At 54.8% G+C, this 16,514-nt stretch overlaps 11 protein-coding genes across 11 annotated transcripts; 6 read left to right on the forward strand and 5 right to left on the reverse strand.

Moving 5' to 3' along the window:
* Positions 1 to 133: 133 nt before the first annotated feature.
* L226DRAFT_530308 (RabGAP/TBC) lies at positions 134 to 3,537 on the reverse strand. Its single transcript, XM_067679826.1, has 13 exons — positions 3,419 to 3,537; positions 3,173 to 3,367; positions 2,991 to 3,117; positions 2,820 to 2,930; positions 1,694 to 2,762; positions 1,563 to 1,635; positions 1,277 to 1,505; positions 1,123 to 1,226; positions 965 to 1,064; positions 875 to 911; positions 663 to 822; positions 567 to 584; positions 134 to 508 (listed from the first exon to the last, which is right to left on the reverse strand). Exons 1-13 carry the CDS (start codon positions 3,470 to 3,472, stop codon positions 251 to 253), a joined length of 2,535 nt encoding a protein of 844 aa, XP_067540690.1. The 5' UTR covers positions 3,473 to 3,537; the 3' UTR covers positions 134 to 250.
* Positions 3,538 to 3,666: 129 nt separating this feature from the next.
* Positions 3,667 to 4,410, forward strand: L226DRAFT_478650 (40S ribosomal protein eS21). The gene is made up of 4 exons (XM_067676807.1): positions 3,667 to 3,762; positions 3,824 to 3,869; positions 3,929 to 4,096; positions 4,151 to 4,410. The coding sequence occupies exons 1-4, from the start codon at positions 3,748 to 3,750 to the stop codon at positions 4,180 to 4,182; spliced, it is 261 nt and encodes an 86-aa protein (XP_067540691.1). The 5' UTR covers positions 3,667 to 3,747; the 3' UTR covers positions 4,183 to 4,410.
* A 25-nt stretch (positions 4,411 to 4,435) lies between these two features.
* L226DRAFT_566653 (acid phosphatase/Vanadium-dependent haloperoxidase) lies at positions 4,436 to 5,953 on the reverse strand (the record flags this gene model as incomplete). Its single annotated transcript, XM_067683933.1, has 10 exons — positions 4,436 to 4,843; positions 4,907 to 4,983; positions 5,037 to 5,174; positions 5,236 to 5,307; positions 5,364 to 5,472; positions 5,528 to 5,552; positions 5,612 to 5,623; positions 5,679 to 5,744; positions 5,797 to 5,817; positions 5,874 to 5,953. The coding sequence occupies 10 exons, from the start codon at positions 5,951 to 5,953 to the stop codon at positions 4,436 to 4,438; spliced, it is 1,008 nt and encodes a 335-aa protein (XP_067540692.1).
* A 1,057-nt stretch (positions 5,954 to 7,010) lies between these two features.
* Positions 7,011 to 8,044, forward strand: L226DRAFT_191273 (PPP4R2-domain-containing protein). Its single transcript, XM_067672765.1, has 3 exons — positions 7,011 to 7,098; positions 7,153 to 7,379; positions 7,432 to 8,044. The coding sequence occupies exons 2-3, from the start codon at positions 7,207 to 7,209 to the stop codon at positions 8,000 to 8,002; spliced, it is 744 nt and encodes a 247-aa protein (XP_067540693.1). The 5' UTR covers positions 7,011 to 7,098; positions 7,153 to 7,206; the 3' UTR covers positions 8,003 to 8,044.
* An 80-nt stretch (positions 8,045 to 8,124) lies between these two features.
* On the reverse strand, positions 8,125 to 8,997 carry L226DRAFT_557381 (uncharacterized protein; the record flags this gene model as incomplete). Its single annotated transcript, XM_067683173.1, has 3 exons — positions 8,751 to 8,997; positions 8,298 to 8,694; positions 8,125 to 8,251 (listed from the first exon to the last, which is right to left on the reverse strand). The coding sequence occupies exons 1-3, from the start codon at positions 8,833 to 8,835 to the stop codon at positions 8,125 to 8,127; spliced, it is 609 nt and encodes a 202-aa protein (XP_067540694.1). The 5' UTR covers positions 8,836 to 8,997.
* Positions 8,998 to 9,149: 152 nt separating this feature from the next.
* L226DRAFT_557382 (eukaryotic translation initiation factor 1) lies at positions 9,150 to 10,042 on the forward strand (the record flags this gene model as incomplete). Its single annotated transcript, XM_067683174.1, has 4 exons — positions 9,150 to 9,177; positions 9,257 to 9,391; positions 9,446 to 9,483; positions 9,580 to 10,042. The coding sequence occupies 4 exons, from the start codon at positions 9,150 to 9,152 to the stop codon at positions 9,721 to 9,723; spliced, it is 345 nt and encodes a 114-aa protein (XP_067540695.1). The 3' UTR covers positions 9,724 to 10,042.
* A 61-nt stretch (positions 10,043 to 10,103) lies between these two features.
* L226DRAFT_191322 (uncharacterized protein) lies at positions 10,104 to 10,938 on the forward strand. The gene is made up of 4 exons (XM_067672766.1): positions 10,104 to 10,217; positions 10,278 to 10,466; positions 10,542 to 10,754; positions 10,805 to 10,938. Exons 1-3 carry the CDS (start codon positions 10,201 to 10,203, stop codon positions 10,732 to 10,734), a joined length of 399 nt encoding a protein of 132 aa, XP_067540696.1. The 5' UTR covers positions 10,104 to 10,200; the 3' UTR covers positions 10,735 to 10,754; positions 10,805 to 10,938.
* Positions 10,939 to 11,091: 153 nt separating this feature from the next.
* Positions 11,092 to 12,598, forward strand: L226DRAFT_566657 (endo-beta-1,4-glucanase; the record flags this gene model as incomplete). The annotated part of the gene is made up of 9 exons (XM_067683934.1): positions 11,092 to 11,349; positions 11,402 to 11,492; positions 11,555 to 11,681; positions 11,741 to 11,746; positions 11,806 to 11,822; positions 11,874 to 12,020; positions 12,071 to 12,375; positions 12,438 to 12,494; positions 12,551 to 12,598. The coding sequence occupies 9 exons, from the start codon at positions 11,092 to 11,094 to the stop codon at positions 12,596 to 12,598; spliced, it is 1,056 nt and encodes a 351-aa protein (XP_067540697.1).
* A 767-nt stretch (positions 12,599 to 13,365) lies between these two features.
* On the forward strand, positions 13,366 to 15,128 carry L226DRAFT_550240 (endo-beta-1,4-glucanase; the record flags this gene model as incomplete). The annotated part of the gene is made up of 8 exons (XM_067682739.1): positions 13,366 to 13,854; positions 13,928 to 14,018; positions 14,069 to 14,195; positions 14,308 to 14,324; positions 14,379 to 14,525; positions 14,586 to 14,890; positions 14,959 to 15,015; positions 15,081 to 15,128. The coding sequence occupies exons 1-8, from the start codon at positions 13,597 to 13,599 to the stop codon at positions 15,126 to 15,128; spliced, it is 1,050 nt and encodes a 349-aa protein (XP_067540698.1). The 5' UTR covers positions 13,366 to 13,596.
* Positions 15,095 to 16,514, reverse strand: L226DRAFT_609082 (uncharacterized protein). Its single transcript, XM_067686021.1, has 6 exons — positions 16,338 to 16,514; positions 16,004 to 16,282; positions 15,796 to 15,950; positions 15,665 to 15,741; positions 15,579 to 15,596; positions 15,095 to 15,517 (listed from the first exon to the last, which is right to left on the reverse strand). The coding sequence occupies exons 1-6, from the start codon at positions 16,486 to 16,488 to the stop codon at positions 15,496 to 15,498; spliced, it is 702 nt and encodes a 233-aa protein (XP_067540699.1). The 5' UTR covers positions 16,489 to 16,514; the 3' UTR covers positions 15,095 to 15,495.
* Positions 15,174 to 15,590, reverse strand: L226DRAFT_191420 (uncharacterized protein). The gene has a single exon (XM_067672767.1). The coding sequence runs from the start codon at positions 15,453 to 15,455 to the stop codon at positions 15,219 to 15,221; it is 237 nt and encodes a 78-aa protein (XP_067540700.1). The 5' UTR covers positions 15,456 to 15,590; the 3' UTR covers positions 15,174 to 15,218.

Genomic DNA, 16,514 nt, shown 5'->3' on the forward strand with positions numbered 1-16,514 from the left:
GACAATATGTGTCCAGCAGCTTAGCGATGTACATGAAGAGTACAATATGCTGGTCCCACGACGTCATTTCTGTGTCGTATGGGTAGCACCTGTCAGTGCTTCATCGAGCATGGGATTCCGTCACAGCCTGACGAACGAGAGAAAAGTGTGCGCATTAAGACGGAAAAGCAGGGCAGAGAGAGGTCTAGTACACGAATAATACAACTAGTACAACAAGTCAACAAGTCCAGCCGATATGATACACAAGATGTCACTGTCCTGCATGCAGTAACTCCCTCAGCTCTTCACTGATGATAGGTCGTTTCGACTTCGTCTGCGCCTGGACGTCGGAGGAAGACCCGCTAGTGCTGCCAGTCCGACGCTGGCGGAGAGTCATCGCTTGGGACGAAGCTTCTTCCGCTTCTCGCCGGTCGATATCGGCGATGAGCTGGGAGAAAGAGAGGAAGAGGACTTCCGCTTGGGCAAGAGTGCTATCCAGTTCGATAGTCATGCTCAACTCATTGCAGTACTGTTAACGTCTAGCTCAGCACTCAAACGACAAGCTCGGGAGACGGACCGCAGCGTACCTTCAGAATCTCATCAAACTGATGGCGCAGAAGAGATAGTAGAAAGAACTCCGGTTAGAATAGGGGCGGTAAACAACCAGGAGATATGTGGCGTACCTCGACGAGGTATCTCAAGATCACATCTCGATGCGACTCAAGCACGGCCAAAGCAACGAACAGCATAAACTGGGTGCTGTAGTAGTCTGTCCAGAGGACTTCCCAGAGACGGAGGACGTCCTCAAACGGAAACTCCCGTTTGAAGGCAATGAGGATCCATCTGCGAACTACGATCAGCGACGCGCGCACATCTCACGGTCATCGCGACGTACCGGAAGCAGAAGAATAAGTTGAGACCGTCCGTTTTCTCTGCAAGGACACTGAGTTATCTAAATATGACATGGCACGAAACAAGGACATACCAAGATGTCGGTACAATTCTGGGTCCATGACAGAGATCAACTGCTGCAATGTTGTGAGCTGCTTCTTCATGCCGCTTTGATCTCGGAGGAAATTCTGTTTCTGAGAGACCATTTGACGTCAACAGCGTCCCGAAAGTGGAACGGCCCGAGATACAAACCATGCGTTCCATGATCTTCACGAAGCACCAGAAGGTCATCTCTTCGTCGCCGTGCATCACAACGTAGACAGGCGCGCACAGGTCTGACATGCCTTGAACATATCCTGACAATTTGGGTTCAACAGCCAGTAGAAAAAGGATATGTCATGCTTACCGAGCTCTTTCTCATAGAAGTTGTACGTCAAGAGTATACTAGCGAGACGTTCTATGTGCTCGTTAGTTGGTGCTTGTGCGCCGATGTCTCCGAGTTGCGGGGAGATGGTCGAGTATCGCATGTGCATCCCCTTTTCATTCTCCATATCCTCGTTCACCGGCGTCGTTTGTGCGAACAGCGGCTGCGTGCGGTCTGTCCTCCGGCAGTCGACGTCGATGCGATGCCGTTCCTGTGGCAGTACTTCAGATGATGGATACGAAACGCGCCATGCATGGACAAGGCGCACCTCAATGACATCTTGCCGCTCAAAGACCTCTGGAACCCCCCACCACTCGTCCTTGAGGTCGCGATACTGCTGCCTGCAGGAAACTCCCAGATGAGTACTGATCCGAGTCAAATGCATATCAGTCAACGTACTGTTTAGCTGCCCAGTCGCTCGCTCGCCGCTTGGCATCACTATTCCAATCGTGTACGCCCAACAAGAATGGCCAGACCTCTTGCCTGATGGCAGGGTCAACCCCTCGCTGGAAGATCTCTCGCTGCATCTCTTCCTTCCGGACCTTCTTGCTACCATCAGCATTGAACCAGCTTCGCCACATCTTCTCGCTGACGGGGTTCTTCGGGTTCCTGGATGACTTAGGTCGTGGAAGATTGGCTGTTGACTGTAGTAGCTCAAATATGCCGAGCGACGAGTCCTCCTCCGCGACATCGGATGATGATGCTGGAATGGCCTGTGCTTCTCGCAACCGAGCCCTCTCCCCCTCCTCGGCAACGATGCGTGCCCATCTCGCCAGGTAGACCCGTGCACTCTCAAACTCGCCAACGCCACCCTTCTCGACCCAGCTTCCCCATTCCAGGTCGCCATTGGCGTTGATGAGACTCCTCACGGGGTCAGGAAGGTGGGGGACGATAGGCTTTGCCAGAGGATGTGATAGGATCTGTTGAGCGGCATGGGTCGCATGCCGAGTAATGTGCGAGAACGACTGCAGGAGTGCCATGCGAGCTGGTGAGGACGAGGATGATGATGCGGTGGGAGAGGAGAGCGGGGAGAGGGAGCGGTGCAGGATAGACGATCGTTCTGAGTACGAGTTCCCTGAGGTAGACAATGGCTTCGGTCGCCGGTGAGCCGGGATAGGAGAATGAGAGTTGGCATAAGAAGATTGAGCCAGGATGTCGTCAACAGCGTCATCCGAGAAAAGGGGCGTGGAATGAGTCTCAATGTCCTCACGAGAAGGGTCGACCAGATAGAGGTTGGACTGAAGGCAGGAGCGGAGAAGATGACAATAAGATCGCAGCTTAGCTAGGAGATCTTCACCTCCCCAAGTGCTACTCTTTGGCGCATTCTCAGACGGAGGAGGCGGGTACGACATAGTCCGGGGCTCGACAGGTGATTTGGCAGGCATGGTGAACGACCGGGACTCGTCATCGTGGAAGTGTAGTGTCGGCAGTGTGGACCCGCTAACGAGATTGATAGCAATAGAGCCGTCTGAATAGCACAACTGGTTAGTAACGCATGCGGTTCACACCCGAAACGCGCACATACACCACGAGGATAGAGATGGCGAGTTCACGATGAGGGAGTATATCGAGGTGAGAGGAACCGAGAATGCGTAAGACTCCGGACGTTGAGTAGGGAGTTCAATGAGGACGGCATCTACAAGCCACCTGATAAGCCATACTGCGGGAATAGCAAAGCACAATGGCGATAACGTACCTTCCTCCTCATCTTCGCTAACGGCATGCTCCTCAATTTTCACGAACTTGTCCCACTCACTCTGCCCCTTCTCGTTCAATAGAGACTCTGGTATCCACGCAAGCAAGTACACGGGCTGTGCGGCTTCCTAACCCATGTCCGGAGTCACTACATGCCATGCTGGCGCAGCAAGGACCACGTACCTTCTTGACTAACGCCACGAAGCCCGGGATGTTGTCGCGAGCGTAGGCAGTAGGGTTCACATAGACCTTGGATTTGCTGTATAGGAGCCTGTACTTGCTATCATCTGAGCCGTCCTGCGAGACCACCGACGCCGTGAGGATATGTCGTGGACTAGGCAGGGAGTCGGTGTGCTTGATCTCGACCATCGACTCGACCTGCAACAACCCCAGTCAGCTGTGTCCTCCTCTCTCCGATGTATCACATACTGATATAGTGGAGAGTGTGCCGTCGAAAGCTGGTGTCTGGGGGGATCCGCCCATCAAAGCGACATGGGTGTGCTGCTATATAACGCGCGGGCCAACTGCTGCGTCCCAAGTCCGAGTCGCTGCGCCGCGGGCGCCTGACGCGCTCAAGCGGCGCGTCATACTTCGTCCATCACGTGCTGAGTTCCAGCCCCAGCCGCCCACATTGGGAAGGCGGCCAAACACGGCCAAGCAGAGATCTGCAACTGTATAGTTCCTAACCTTACTTTTCCCGCCATACCCGCCAACGACGCCGACGCCCTGCCGCGTACCCAAAAGTCCACTTTCTAGCCATGGAGAACGATCAGGTGTGTTTCGGCGTTGAGTACGCGTAGAGGATTGATTCTGAGCAGTTGCGGCCCTCTAAAGGGTATCCTTGTCGACCTTTACGTCCCCCGCAAGTGCGCGGCCACCAGTGAGCATCCCCGCACGTCCCCAATTCCTCACAGATGACTGAACACTCGCAACGTATAGACCGCCTCATCACCTCCAAGGACCACGCGTCCGTCCAGATCAGCGTTGCTGATGTTGACGCCGAGGGCCGGGCACTCTCCACCTCTACCACCTTCGCACTGTGCGGCCAGGTCCGCGCGATGGGTGAGAGCGACGACTCCCTGAACCGTTTGGCGACGAAGGCCGGTCGTGAGTAATCCTGCTTCTCTGCATGTACCAAACCTGACGGATACTTGTGTTCAGTCCTCCGGAACGTCTGGTCTTACCAAAAGTAATGCACGTTCACGTTTGTTTGGAGTTGCTGTCCCACATTTGTATCTTTGGCCCTACCATGATCTCGCTGCCTATCCATCAGCCAGACGGCTCATTGTAAAACACAACAACCCGTCTTTGCGCGACCATTCAAATAATCTGGCGATCGCAACCTTCGGAAAGTTGCCAACGTTTATTAGATGCTGGTATAGTGAAGAGCCACAATTTCCATGAATGATAAGTACAGCGGGAAGCGTCAGAAGTCGCGGACTGAATCTATGTCTCCTTCGGTACATCGACATTGCTCGACGAAGGTGGGTGGAGCGTAGGTTCCATGCCCATCTCCTCATCGCCCATGCTGAGCCGGTCCGAGTAACGTGAGGTAGGACGCGGGCGCATGCCATCATTGTCGAACGACGTGTTTCCCATCACCGGTACCGCGGATGGTTCGCGATTGTGCGTCGGAAGCTCTTGCCCTCCGCGCTTGAGGCGCATGGGATACGGCCGGTGGGATATGGGCGACGTCAAGGGTGGGTAGTACTGGCGGTAAGAAAAGTAGGCCACGACGATGCCCAAGATGGACCCGGTCAGAACGTCGTGCCAGTGGTGTCGGTAGTCCATAGTTCGTGAGATGGCTACAAGGGCCGCGCCTGCCAGGGGGGCTAAAGATACCCAAGCCTTCACCTGCGACGTGTAATGAGACCGGCATGAGGGCACTTGTCAAGCAGCAAAAGGGCGGACACGTACCGTATGGCCTTTCTCGTCAAAGAGATGGAACTTTCCAGCGAGGTAGAACGAGAGGAATCCAAGTCCGGCAAATGACACTAGTATACCATGACGATGAGCGCAAGACGTTGGAGAGAACCACGGAACCTACGGCTAGAATGTCCACTGGGGAAGCTCCTCCACCCATCCCTCAGGATAGACATGTCAGTCTGAGTGCAGATAGCCACCGTAGACAATCCAAGTGCTGGGTCCGCTGCACCTGCCCTTGGCTGACAGCGATCAATCACGTCTGTGACAGCGTGGTGAGTGTTCAAACGTTCATGCTCGGGTGCCGACGACGTCATACTGACCAGGACGAGGGCGCCCCACGGTAATCTTGGAAAATTGCGTGATAGCACCAGTGATGGATGCCGACAGGAGCCCTGTTGTACTGTCCATCAGATCCGAGAAGGGAGGTAGTAGAAAGGGAGACGCGTACAACCCAGCCAGCTGCTGTGGAAGTCCCACCACGAGCGCACGCTCAAGACGTTGATGATCGGCATGAGCACCAGCGGTGCTACAGCAAAGATGATGTACAGTGCCCAGTTCTGCGGCGAGTCAGTGACCTTTACTCGTGATGTGAAACGTTTCGCAGGGACGTACTGGCACGCGTTCATGGACGGCATAGCTAACGACGAACAGTTAGTGTAGGCTAGCCATCTCATTCGAAGTCTGTAGTCAGCTTACGTGTGGCGTAGCCTGGGGGTTCGTGCACATCAGTACGGACGACCAAGCTGCGAGATATGATACTGACGAGGTGTCTTGCAGTGAGAACTGCCTCTTGAATCCTTCCACTTCGTCAAGTGCAAAGAAGACGGCACTGCGTGCATGGACTTGAGTAAAGGTTAAGACCGCATGTGCAGAGAACTCACGCTAGGATGATACATAGGGCCCTGATGGGAGCGTTGGCACACACGACCAGAATTGCACAGTGATACTTACTACTCACCAGTCTGGCGCATACGACAACACCGCGCGCGTACGCGGACCCAGTCCAGTCCTGCCTCTCGTCTTTCTGACGTTGAACATACTGCCTTGTTCTCTCTGGACGGTGGGCTCTTCAGGATTTGTTGTAGTACTGTAGACCGAAGGCTCTGAGGCGATTGTGGTTGATCGCGCTGGTAGAGGCTGGAGGGGGTATTCTTCGGGTTCTTGAAGACGGCGATAGGACATTCACAGACAAGCAGGAGGAGCTACGTGCGCAGTAGCATCTATATATGTATCAGGGAGTTACTGAGGGTGTGTGAGAGGTTGGATGGAAGCGGACAATGTCAGCCACTGGCACTTCACACCACTGGCATGGCACTCCGCTTCGGCCCGCAGCGATGCATCCGCAGGCGCGGTTGTATGTAAACTCCGTCTCAGGCCACGAGACTGCCCAGCCTCTTCGCTTAAGATTACATTGCGCCGAGCCTTGAACTGGGACTATGTAGACGAGGCTGAGGAGGCAAGGAAGACTTGAGGCATAGGGCGACGTCTAGTTTATGTCGCTAAGTGAGACACGAGGCCCAGCAATAACGTAAAGGATACGCTTTGGCGCGCAGGGCGCAATGCTGGAAGCTGTCAAGCAGGTAGCTCAAGGTGGAGTGACGGGAACGTTGAGGAGCTAGAGGGCTGTGGTGGCATGACGAGGTACTGCGGGACACAGGCTCAGCGCGAACATAAGGCGAAACGTTGCAGAGTGCTCGCGCTCGCACGATCGACCACTTCATGCAAGGTCTTGTCGCTTGTGTGTTGATTGCATGCGTAGAGACCCAGAGTACCATGTAACGCTCGCTGGTCCGTCGACTCCGAGTAAGTATGGTGGACTCTGGAGGCGCGACACTGACAGTGGCCACCTTCGGACATGGCCGAAGACGCGACGCGCCCTCGCGAGTCGCACTTCCACCACGATCACTTGACCCAAACTTGACCATTGCTAGTACTAGTACACCATGGCATTGGCGGAAGACTCTCCCTACGAGTGGAAAGAAGGTAAGTGGGACGTATATGCTACCTCGTCTGTATTGCTCATCGAGCTTCAGAACATGGAGACATCATCGAGAGGATCGCGTCCACAGATATAGTCGAGTACGTCCGGAAGACTCGCGATGCCTTCCATGTGCTCAAGGCGGCTCTGCTGAAGGACAGAATGGCCATTGCTTCGGAATATCATCAAATATAAGCTGGACAAGGTAAGTGCGACATATAGCCTTGCCTTTGCAGTCAGTACCAACCGATTTCTGCAGAACATCACCGCCTTCCTTGCCGATGGACCGAGATGGGAGCCTCGTCCACCGCTCATGCTTGCGGTGGCGCAGCAGCTGCAGAACGGTGGACTCAAGCTGCCGCCTTTCCCGCCGCGCGAATTCGTCCCGGGCAATCCGAACCCACCTCCACCTAAGGTGAATCTGTCTGACAAGGAGGCCGAAGAGATGAAGGCATCAATATACGCCCAGTTGGACGAGTTCGATGGGTATGGCGCGCTGCTGTAGCCCCTACACCCTAACTGAGCCATGACTTGACAGCACGCCGTTCACAATACAGCGGCTATGTGAACTATGCGTTTATCCGCGGCAACACTACAAGTACATTGGCAAGTACTTGAGAGCGGTGGAGAAGTCGCTCCTCGTCACCTCTACATACGACGCATTCCCGCCACTATCAGAGACAGAAAGCACGTACTCTGCAGTCGGCCACCCTTCCATCAGCACTTCCGCCGTGTCAGCTCCGAACACCCCCCTGTTCTCCCCCATCCCATTCCTCCATGAAGACGCCCGGCGGTCCAAGTCACGCAGCCCGCCGCCCAGTCCGCTCGTACTCCCTGCTACTGTAACCGGTGGCATCACCGCTGCGGAAGAGGCCGCCGACGTGAAGGCGTTGGGGTTGGTTGACGAGTTGGACGACCCAAGTCCTGGTCATTTGAGCGACCACATTGAACCGATCTCTGCGACGACGACAGTGGGTTCTCGACCATTGCATGGCACTTTCGAGGAGCGTTTTGTGAAGGAAGCGACAGAGCAGGAAGGCGAGGCTGGGAGCAGCGGAGACGTGCCGATGGCGCAGGAGGAAGAAGGAAAGGAAAACAAGGCGGTTTGAACGCACGATGTACCACCATACGAATGATACCGACTTTTTGTGCTGTCGAGAAGAGGCGTCCCATGAATGATAGCATAACTGCCGTCAAGTGTAGTCTTGCTTGATTTTCTCGAGCATAGCCTTCATGCGTAAGCCCATGTCCGGCTGTCCTCGTCCGCGCCCGCGCCCTCGTTGTCCGCCGCGTCCACTACCACGTCCACCATCGCGTCCACCTCTTCCACCACCTCTCCCTCTCGGTGCAGCGCCTCCCTTGTGACGGTGTAGGGGATCCGATTTGTGGGTATGCAGAGAGGACTTGGAGTACGCCATACGTTGAAGATCGCGGAGGGAGGGTTGCTGCTGCTCGTCCGTGTTCTTGCGAGACACGCCCTTGTGCTTTCTCACCTGGGATGAGGTAGAGGCTTTGGGCGGTGCCTCATCACCAGAGGAACTCTCTGCGGATTCATCTCCGCTCTCTTCCTCACTATCCTCACCGCTTTCGCTCCCTTCATCCACGTCGGATGGGCCGGATATACTCCCTACATCCTCTTCACTGCCTTGTTCGCGCGAATCGCGGGCATCCTTGTCTTCATCTGCGTCTGTCACAAGATCCAACTGCGCCCGAGGAGCGACGAGCCCTTCCTTCCGCTTTTGCGCCTTCCATTTGCTCTTGATCTTCTGCACCTCGACCCACGATCGCTTCAGTTTCTTAGCTAAATGGAGAGAATGAGCTGTTGTTGTCATGATTTAGCGCAAGAATAAGACATACCGCGCTCAGCAGGAAGATGCTGGAATGTGGGCGGCTTCTTGCGCTTGACGCCGTGCGGCTGCTGTGTCGAAGACGACGGAGACATAATGGCGAAACAAGGATGAGTCGCGCGGATGCGCTAGAACAGTTCGGCTCCGTCGCGAGGTCGGCGAAAATTGAGCGAAGGACGCGGCTGGGCTGTGGCCAGCAGAAGCACTGGCAGGCTGAGGGACGCTCGGCAGAAGACTGCACTGCGTTTGGGGCGGGCGGGGACTGAGAAGGGCCTGCGATTACATAACCGCGCCAGGGCCCTATATAGCGGCCCCGAGGCGCGCAACTCAAACCTCCCTCACCAGCCTCCACTTCAACCCTCGCTCAGTTTCCGCTCTCCCTCTCCTCTGTATCCCTACCTCTCGTCGCATGAGCGTGCAGAACCTCAACACTTTCGGTACGTTCGCCGCTGTTGTTGCTGACAGCGATTCCCTCTTATCGATCACGCCGCTAACCCTCCCACCCCCGCAATATAGATCCCTTCGCAGACGAGGGAGACCCTCTTGGCAGCAGCACCCAGGACGTCGGGTCTCAGTCGAACTACATCCACATCCGTATCCAGCAACGGAACGGCCGCAAGACCCTGACGACGCTTCAGGGCCTCCCCAAAGGTTCGTCGCCGCATGCATCCGTCATGTGGCCCACTTTGCTGACTGTACGTGCAGAGTATGATCTGAAGAAGCTCTTGAAGGCATTCAAGAAGGTGAGTTCTGATGCATGCCCATTCCCCCCGCACGCGGCTGCGCAGCAGCTGGCCCGTGGCGAGACGGCGCGCGGCTGACTGTGGTCGGCTCTACAGGAATTCGCCTGCAACGGTACTCTCGTTGATGATGAGGAGTCGGGCCAAGTCATCCAACTCCAGGGTGATCAAAGGCTGAAGATCTCTACGTTCCTTGTTCAAGAGGGCATCCCCAAGAACACCATCAAGGTTCACGGTTTCTGAGCGCCGAGTCGCGAGCGGAAGCTAGAGCGTTGGTTAGCAACCCCAGACACCTGCTTCCACTCTTCCACCAGCACCTGTACCATGTACTTTCTACGTCCCACGTCTCTTCCGTCTGACTCCTATAGTTCCCCGTTTGTACTACCTACTGTCATGATACATCGGACTACTGATCCCCATCACATGCCAATGTTCTGAGACCTTCAAAGCGCAGCCAGTGAGCCGCTCGTTCCTGTCGCTGATGTTGCGAATATGTCGAAGTGACTGTGCGACGGTTTGCTTGGGTCTTGGTGATCAATGAACGTCTAACACTGAGTGGGGTAATTCCGGCGGCTGATGACGCCAAAGAAGGGTGGTTGAACTTGATCAGTGACCACCACATTGACATTGACAACGACAACCACCGCTGCTGTACGAGTACCATGGGGCCACTGCTTGCGAAAGGGTTCTAAGGACTTTGTGGAAACCAAGGTTTGGGGGATGATCTCGTGGGTCAGGTACGTATGTTGCTGAAGCCTCACACTCTCGAGCGGTCATGACATACATACAGTACAAAGCAGGGGGTACGCTGCATACAGCTATTCTACATATAGCTGTTCTGCTCGTATACACATCACGACAGGTGTACTCCTGCCGGGCCGATCATGCGCCGACTTTCCTGCCTCCGTGGGCTCCGTGCGCACGCTCCGCCGCGCGGACTGTGCCTGGAATATGTTCTGTGGGCAGACGCAGTATGCTTGTGCTATGTGGGTGTTTTATGATGACCCACATCGTACTCAGTGTGTACCGAGAAAGCTTATCCCGACCCACGTGTTCGCCAGATTCTCCAAGGCCATGTCCGTCGTCGCTTTCGCTTTCGAGGCTCGTTCTTCACCTGGAAAGCTAGCAACGATATACGATCACTCGGAGTTGATTATATCATACAGTCCTGCGGTCAACGATCGATATAAGTCCTGCATCTTCAAACCATCACATATGTACCGCTGTGTAAACGTAGAGAACTGGTACACATAGTGGTACCCCGTGATCCCCGAGTAAGTACGCACACTGTGTCTACCTCAATGACCGCTCATCTGGTTTGCAGTCACGAGCTACTGTCACCGTCTTGTTGCTGGGGACCCGACGTATATCCCGACAAATTTAGGTTATGAATTCCCCCACCTCCACCTCAAGTCGTTCACGGGGTCACGCAGACATTCAGCCAGTTCACCACACCCAATGCATGGTACATGCACAATGGGCAGGGGTGTGTGGAAACATTACCACCGTACGGTCGTGTCGAGTCACTTTCTTCTTCTATAAAGAGGACAGTGCAGATACCTCCGAGCAAGCCTCAAGTGCTCCCTGCGCTGCCCACCCGCACCTCCCGACATGAAGACTTCCGCTTTCTTGGCCTCCCTCGGATGGCTGCTGTCCGTGACAGCGGCGCCCGCTAGTCCGACCATTGAGGCCAACCTCCCGGGCTCAACCGCGAACGTGGCCGGCTTGCACGCTGTCGCCAGGCAGGCTGGCAAGCTCTACCTCGGCACTGCGACTGACAACCCAGAGCTGACTACAACCGCGTACACCGCAATCCTCGACAACAACCAGATGTTCGGCCAGATCACGGCGGCAAACAGCATGAAATGGGTGGGTGCCGCCCTATTTGTTTTTTTTGGACACGCCGCTGAGGCTTTCCTAGGATGCGACCGAGCCACAGCGGGGCGTGTTCACCTTCACGAACGGCGATGTGATCGCCAACCTCGCCCAGAGGAATGGGCAGCTTCTCAGAGGTACGGATGCTAGTACTGACGCCCCATCCGGGAATCTGTTGCTGAGCCAACCATAATCGTAGGTCACAATTGCGTGTGGCACCAGCAGCTTCCTAGCTGGGTAACCGCGGGCAACTTCAACGCCGCAACGTTGACATCGATTATCCAGACCCACTGCAGCACCCTCGTGGGACACTACAAGGGACGAGTGTACGTAGTAAAGTTTCTTGTCCTTATTTACGCGCCTTTGACCATTGTAATTTTTGCAGTCGTACGTGATGGACATTTTCACTTCAGCCTCCTCGCTAGACCACTGACATCTATGTTCAGTCAGCTGGGACGTCGTCAATGGTCAGTGGAAGGACCCGGCTGAGATTATTAACGCTGACGGCGACATTCCAGAACCGCTCAATGATGACGGATCCTTCCGTCAGGACGTCTTCTTCAACACGCTCGGCCAAGGTTATATCGCTACGGCTCTGCGCGCCGCAAAGGCTGCAGATCCGAACGCCAAGGTATACATCAATGATTTCAATATTGAAGGCCTCGGTATGTCGACGTACGCAGCGACAGGTTGAGTGGGCTGATTCCCTTCTTAGGTGCCAAGGCCACCGCGATGAAGAACCTCATCAGGTCCCTCAAGTCCCAAGGTGTCCCAATCGACGGTGTTGGCCTGCAGTCACACTTCATCGTTGGAGAGGTTCCGACTACGCTCGTCCAAAACATGCAGGAGTTCGCCGCGCTCGGCGTCGAAGTGGCCATCACCGAGCTCGACGTACGCATGACGCTCCCTGAAACCGCCGCGCTGCTCGCGCAGCAGAAGAAGGACTTCCAGACCGTCGTCGCCGCTTGCCAGGCCGTCCCGCAATGCGTTGGTATTACCATCTGGGACTTCACCGACAGGGTACGTACCCAGTTATCGTCACAAAATTCGGCCATGGCTCATCCAGTACGCCCTATGAATAGTTCTCGTTCGTTCCAAGCACCTTCCCAGGCCAAGGTGCGGCGACTCCGTGGGACGAGGTCAGTGTGGGCGTTCGTTTGAATGAGTGTATCACTAAGATTTTCGCGATCGATAGAACCTAGTCAGAAAGCCAGCCTTCGATGGAATCGTGGCTGGGTTTTAAGTAGTAACGATGTCATGACTTTAGTGTTTACGGTCAATGGATATTGCAGCTACTTGTCGTCCTCTGCGACGCTCCCACCGCGGAACCTAGTGGAGTCACAAGGTATGTATTTTAAGATTGTCAGTGAAAGGGACTTCAGTTTACCAGGGAGGTACGTATTATGCTTCCGTTCATGGGTCGTCCGTCTCTCTAATGCCACGACAGGCTTACTCGGTCCGATTCATCGTTGGTACGCTGGTTAGGTCAACCTGCCCCGAGACACCACAGCAGGCGAGGCGCCAAATGAGGACTGAATGACGCGGTGATCCACAGCTATGTGAACGCGCCCGGATGGTTGAGATCTTTTCGTCTTGCTCCCGGTAATATTGCTCACAAATCTCGCACGCATCCATGTGCGGATACCCGCAGGTGACAGGGACCCTCTATGTTCCGCTCCTCATCTCTCACCGAGGTACAAGTCACCGGTGGCCATCCGTTGACCGCAGGTGGGCAGGGAAAAGTTGGAAGGTAACGATCACTTTCCGTTGCATATACCTTCATATGCAGTCTAATTGATCTACGGACCTGGGTCCTGAGCAAGAAAGGCTGGAGTATCCATGGACTCAATGCGATACTTGGAGGTAACGGCCCTCGTCCCTGTCCACATCCCATGACTACATTCGTGAGTGTGCGACTGTTTTAACTTCGACGATTGCTCATTTTACCTGCAGTCACAAGAGACTACCTCCGACATGCTGCTGGTGGCTGACGTCCAGTGGGGCGTATATAGGTTTTCTTTCCCTACCTGACGCTACCTAGCTTGCTCACGAGGCCTGCAGATCCATGCATGCGGCCCTGAAAGCAGCCAACTTTGGCTCCTCCTCCGCCCTCGTCAAGTCCTCGGAGACATTACCAGCGAGCGAGCAACTGTCTGGTATGCTTTATAAGGCGTGCAGCTATAGCGAGGTGCACCACTCTCGCCTCTGCACTCGATCCCTCCGACCATCGTACCCAACATCATGAAGAACACTGCATTCTGGGCCGCTCTCTGCTGGCTAACATCCGTGGCTGCAGCGCCAGGGAGTCCATCCGCCGCCGCCAGTCTTCCCGTCTCTACCGCCAACGTCGCAGGACTGCACGTCCTCGCGAAGCAGGCGGGGAAGCTCTACTTCGGTACTGCGACGGACAACCCGGAACTCACCAACACGTCGTACACCGCCATTCTGAACGATAACCAGATGTTTGGACAGATCACGGCGGCGAATAGTATGAAGTGGGTGAGTCTATCATAGTAAGATTTATCTGGTTTCTGTGTCGTGTGTCGTGGTGTGTTGCTGATGAATTTGGCAGGATGCTACTGAACCAGAACAAGGCGTGTTCACTTTCGCGGCTGGGGACGTCATCTCGAACCTTGCAAAGCAGAATGGACAGTTGCTCAGAGGTACGCATGCTTTGTACTTCGCGAGCCGGGATTGACCAAATGGTTTTCAGGGCACAACTGCGTGTGGCACAACCAGCTCCCCAGCTGGGTCACGGCAGGCAACTTCAATGCTGCGCAGCTGACGCAAATCATCCAGACACGCTGTAGCACCCTCGTGGGCCACTACAAAGGACAAGTGTACGTCTGCCCTGTACATCTCGCGAGTGGCTGATATGCTGATATGCAACGTTAGTTGTGCGTGCCGGAGATGCTTGTTGTATAAAGTTTGACTAACTTCAAGTACAGACAGCTGGGACGTCGTCAACGGTCCGTCCTTCTGTGTCACCAGTGACACACCCAGCTTACAGTGTTCCCATGCAGAGCCATTCAATGACGATGGCACGTTCCGTCAAGACGTCTTCTTCAACACCCTCGGCCAGAGCTATATCGCCACCGCGCTCGAGGCGGCGAAGGCAGCAGATCCGAATGCAAAGGTTTATATCAACGACTTCAATATTGAGGGAACAGGTTGGTCATTGTGCCCATACCCCGTCTGGCTTCGAATGCTCAAACGATGGTTTTGCACAGGTGCGAAGGCGACGGCCATGAAGAATCTAATTACCAGCCTCAAGTCTCAGGGCGTCCCCATTGAGGGCATCGGGCTCCAGTCGCACTTCATCGTCGGAGAGGTACCAACAACACTGGTGCAAAACATGCAGGAGTTCGCCGCGCTCGGTGTCGAGGTCGCAATCACCGAACTCGATGTCCGCATGACGCTCCCGGAGACTGCCGCGCTCCTCGAGCAGCAAAAGAAGGATTACCAGACTGTCATTGCTGCATGTCAGGCCGTCCCCCAGTGCGTCGGCATCACTGTATGGGACTTCACGGACAAAGTACGTTGTTTATCAAAGTCAATACGTTTGACTGCAAAAATGATTGACTACATGACCATGTCTACTAGTTTTCATGGGTTCCGGGAACATTCGCGGGCCAAGGCGCAGCATGTCCGTGGGACGAGGTCTGTACTGGCGTGATGGCTCTGAGAGTCTGCGAGCTCTGACTGACTGTTGGGATATCTCGCAGAACTTCATTCGTAAACCTGGTTTCGATGGAATTGTGGCCGGTTTCTGAATGCATACACCCTAGTGCATCGGCGAAATACGAGTTACATAGTCGCTGCTGAGATCTGAGATGCTACGGAGCTATCGATATGTCTAGACACTAAATCGAAAGTGCAGCGGAGACAATCAGACTCTGGACCCTTGCGCCGGGTGACTGTGGACGATATTGATACGACTCCACGACGATGCGCGCGTTACGCAGATCGTTCATATACACGCTAACTTTCTTGTAGGAGCAAAGCAAATGATCCAGCAGCGAGTCTGATTGTCGGGAGACTAGTATGACAATTGTACATAGAAAAGCAGAACGCCACTCATCTGAAACCGGGAATAGCATCCATGGACGACGGTTGGAAGTCAGGAACTTGGCTCATTAATCATTTGATCTTGTCCAGAGGTCTAGGAAACATGTGCATCAGAGATTACTTCAGTAGTATTGACATTGCGCTGGGAAACAAACCTGTTGAAACCTCCACGCCTAGATATTGGAAGGTAGATCACTGTCAGCGGACCGATTGTCCCTACATTGCCGAGCGCGATACATACCGATTCATGTACTGCCGCCACGTCCGCTGCTTCTTGACATCTACACCACCTTCTTGATTGCCCTCAACGTGTTTCCCCTGTAACGGTATTACGCCACTGGCAGGGCAGAGCAAACCGTGGCGCGTGCTCACCTTCGTAGTGCCAAACCCGGTGAGACCCATCATGGCCATCATAGCCACATCTTCACCATTAGTTGCATCCATAGCTTCCCCTTCTTCTACGCCTTCTGTAGGCACCTCAGAGTCTTGCCGAGGGCGGGAGCCAGATGGCTCTTGGTCGGGAGTACCTGTCACGCCATAGGTATAGAGTTCATACAGAGAGTGTTGGACGGGTCCATACCTGTAGAGGATTGTTGCCGGTCTCGTTGCCCACCGGTGGAAGCCTTGGAGTCATGTTCAGAGGCACGGTCTGTAGGCCTACCGTCCTTGTCCCTATCACGGTCCCTGTCTACATCTCCTCGAGGCGGTGGTAGCGGGTCGCGCAGCCCATCTCTGTCATGGTCTCTCCGGTCACGGTCGTCTCGTCGTCTGTCGTCCCGTCTGTCATCTCGTCTGTCATCCCGCCTGTCGCGGCGGTCGTCGTCCTTATCGCGCGTATAGTGGTCTCTACGGTCTGCACCTAATACAGAGTGACGTATGAGGACCAAGAATAGGCGAAATAGCTCGGTACGTACCTGGAGCACGCCTGTCCCTCTCCGAGCGCCGCGGTGGACTTCTTGAACGGCTCCTCCGCCCACCGCGGTATCCAGCACGTTCCCGCTCCCGGTCGCGCTCGTCACGTTCCCAACTTTTGTCTCTTCGTCTGTAGTCGTGACGGGAAGACATTGATTGTAGGGCTTGCGGTCGTCGTG

This window comes from Lentinus tigrinus (assembly GCF_003813185.1).
Source record: "Lentinus tigrinus ALCF2SS1-7 unplaced genomic scaffold L226scaffold_3, whole genome shotgun sequence".
Lineage (NCBI taxonomy): Eukaryota > Fungi > Basidiomycota > Agaricomycetes > Polyporales > Polyporaceae > Lentinus > Lentinus tigrinus.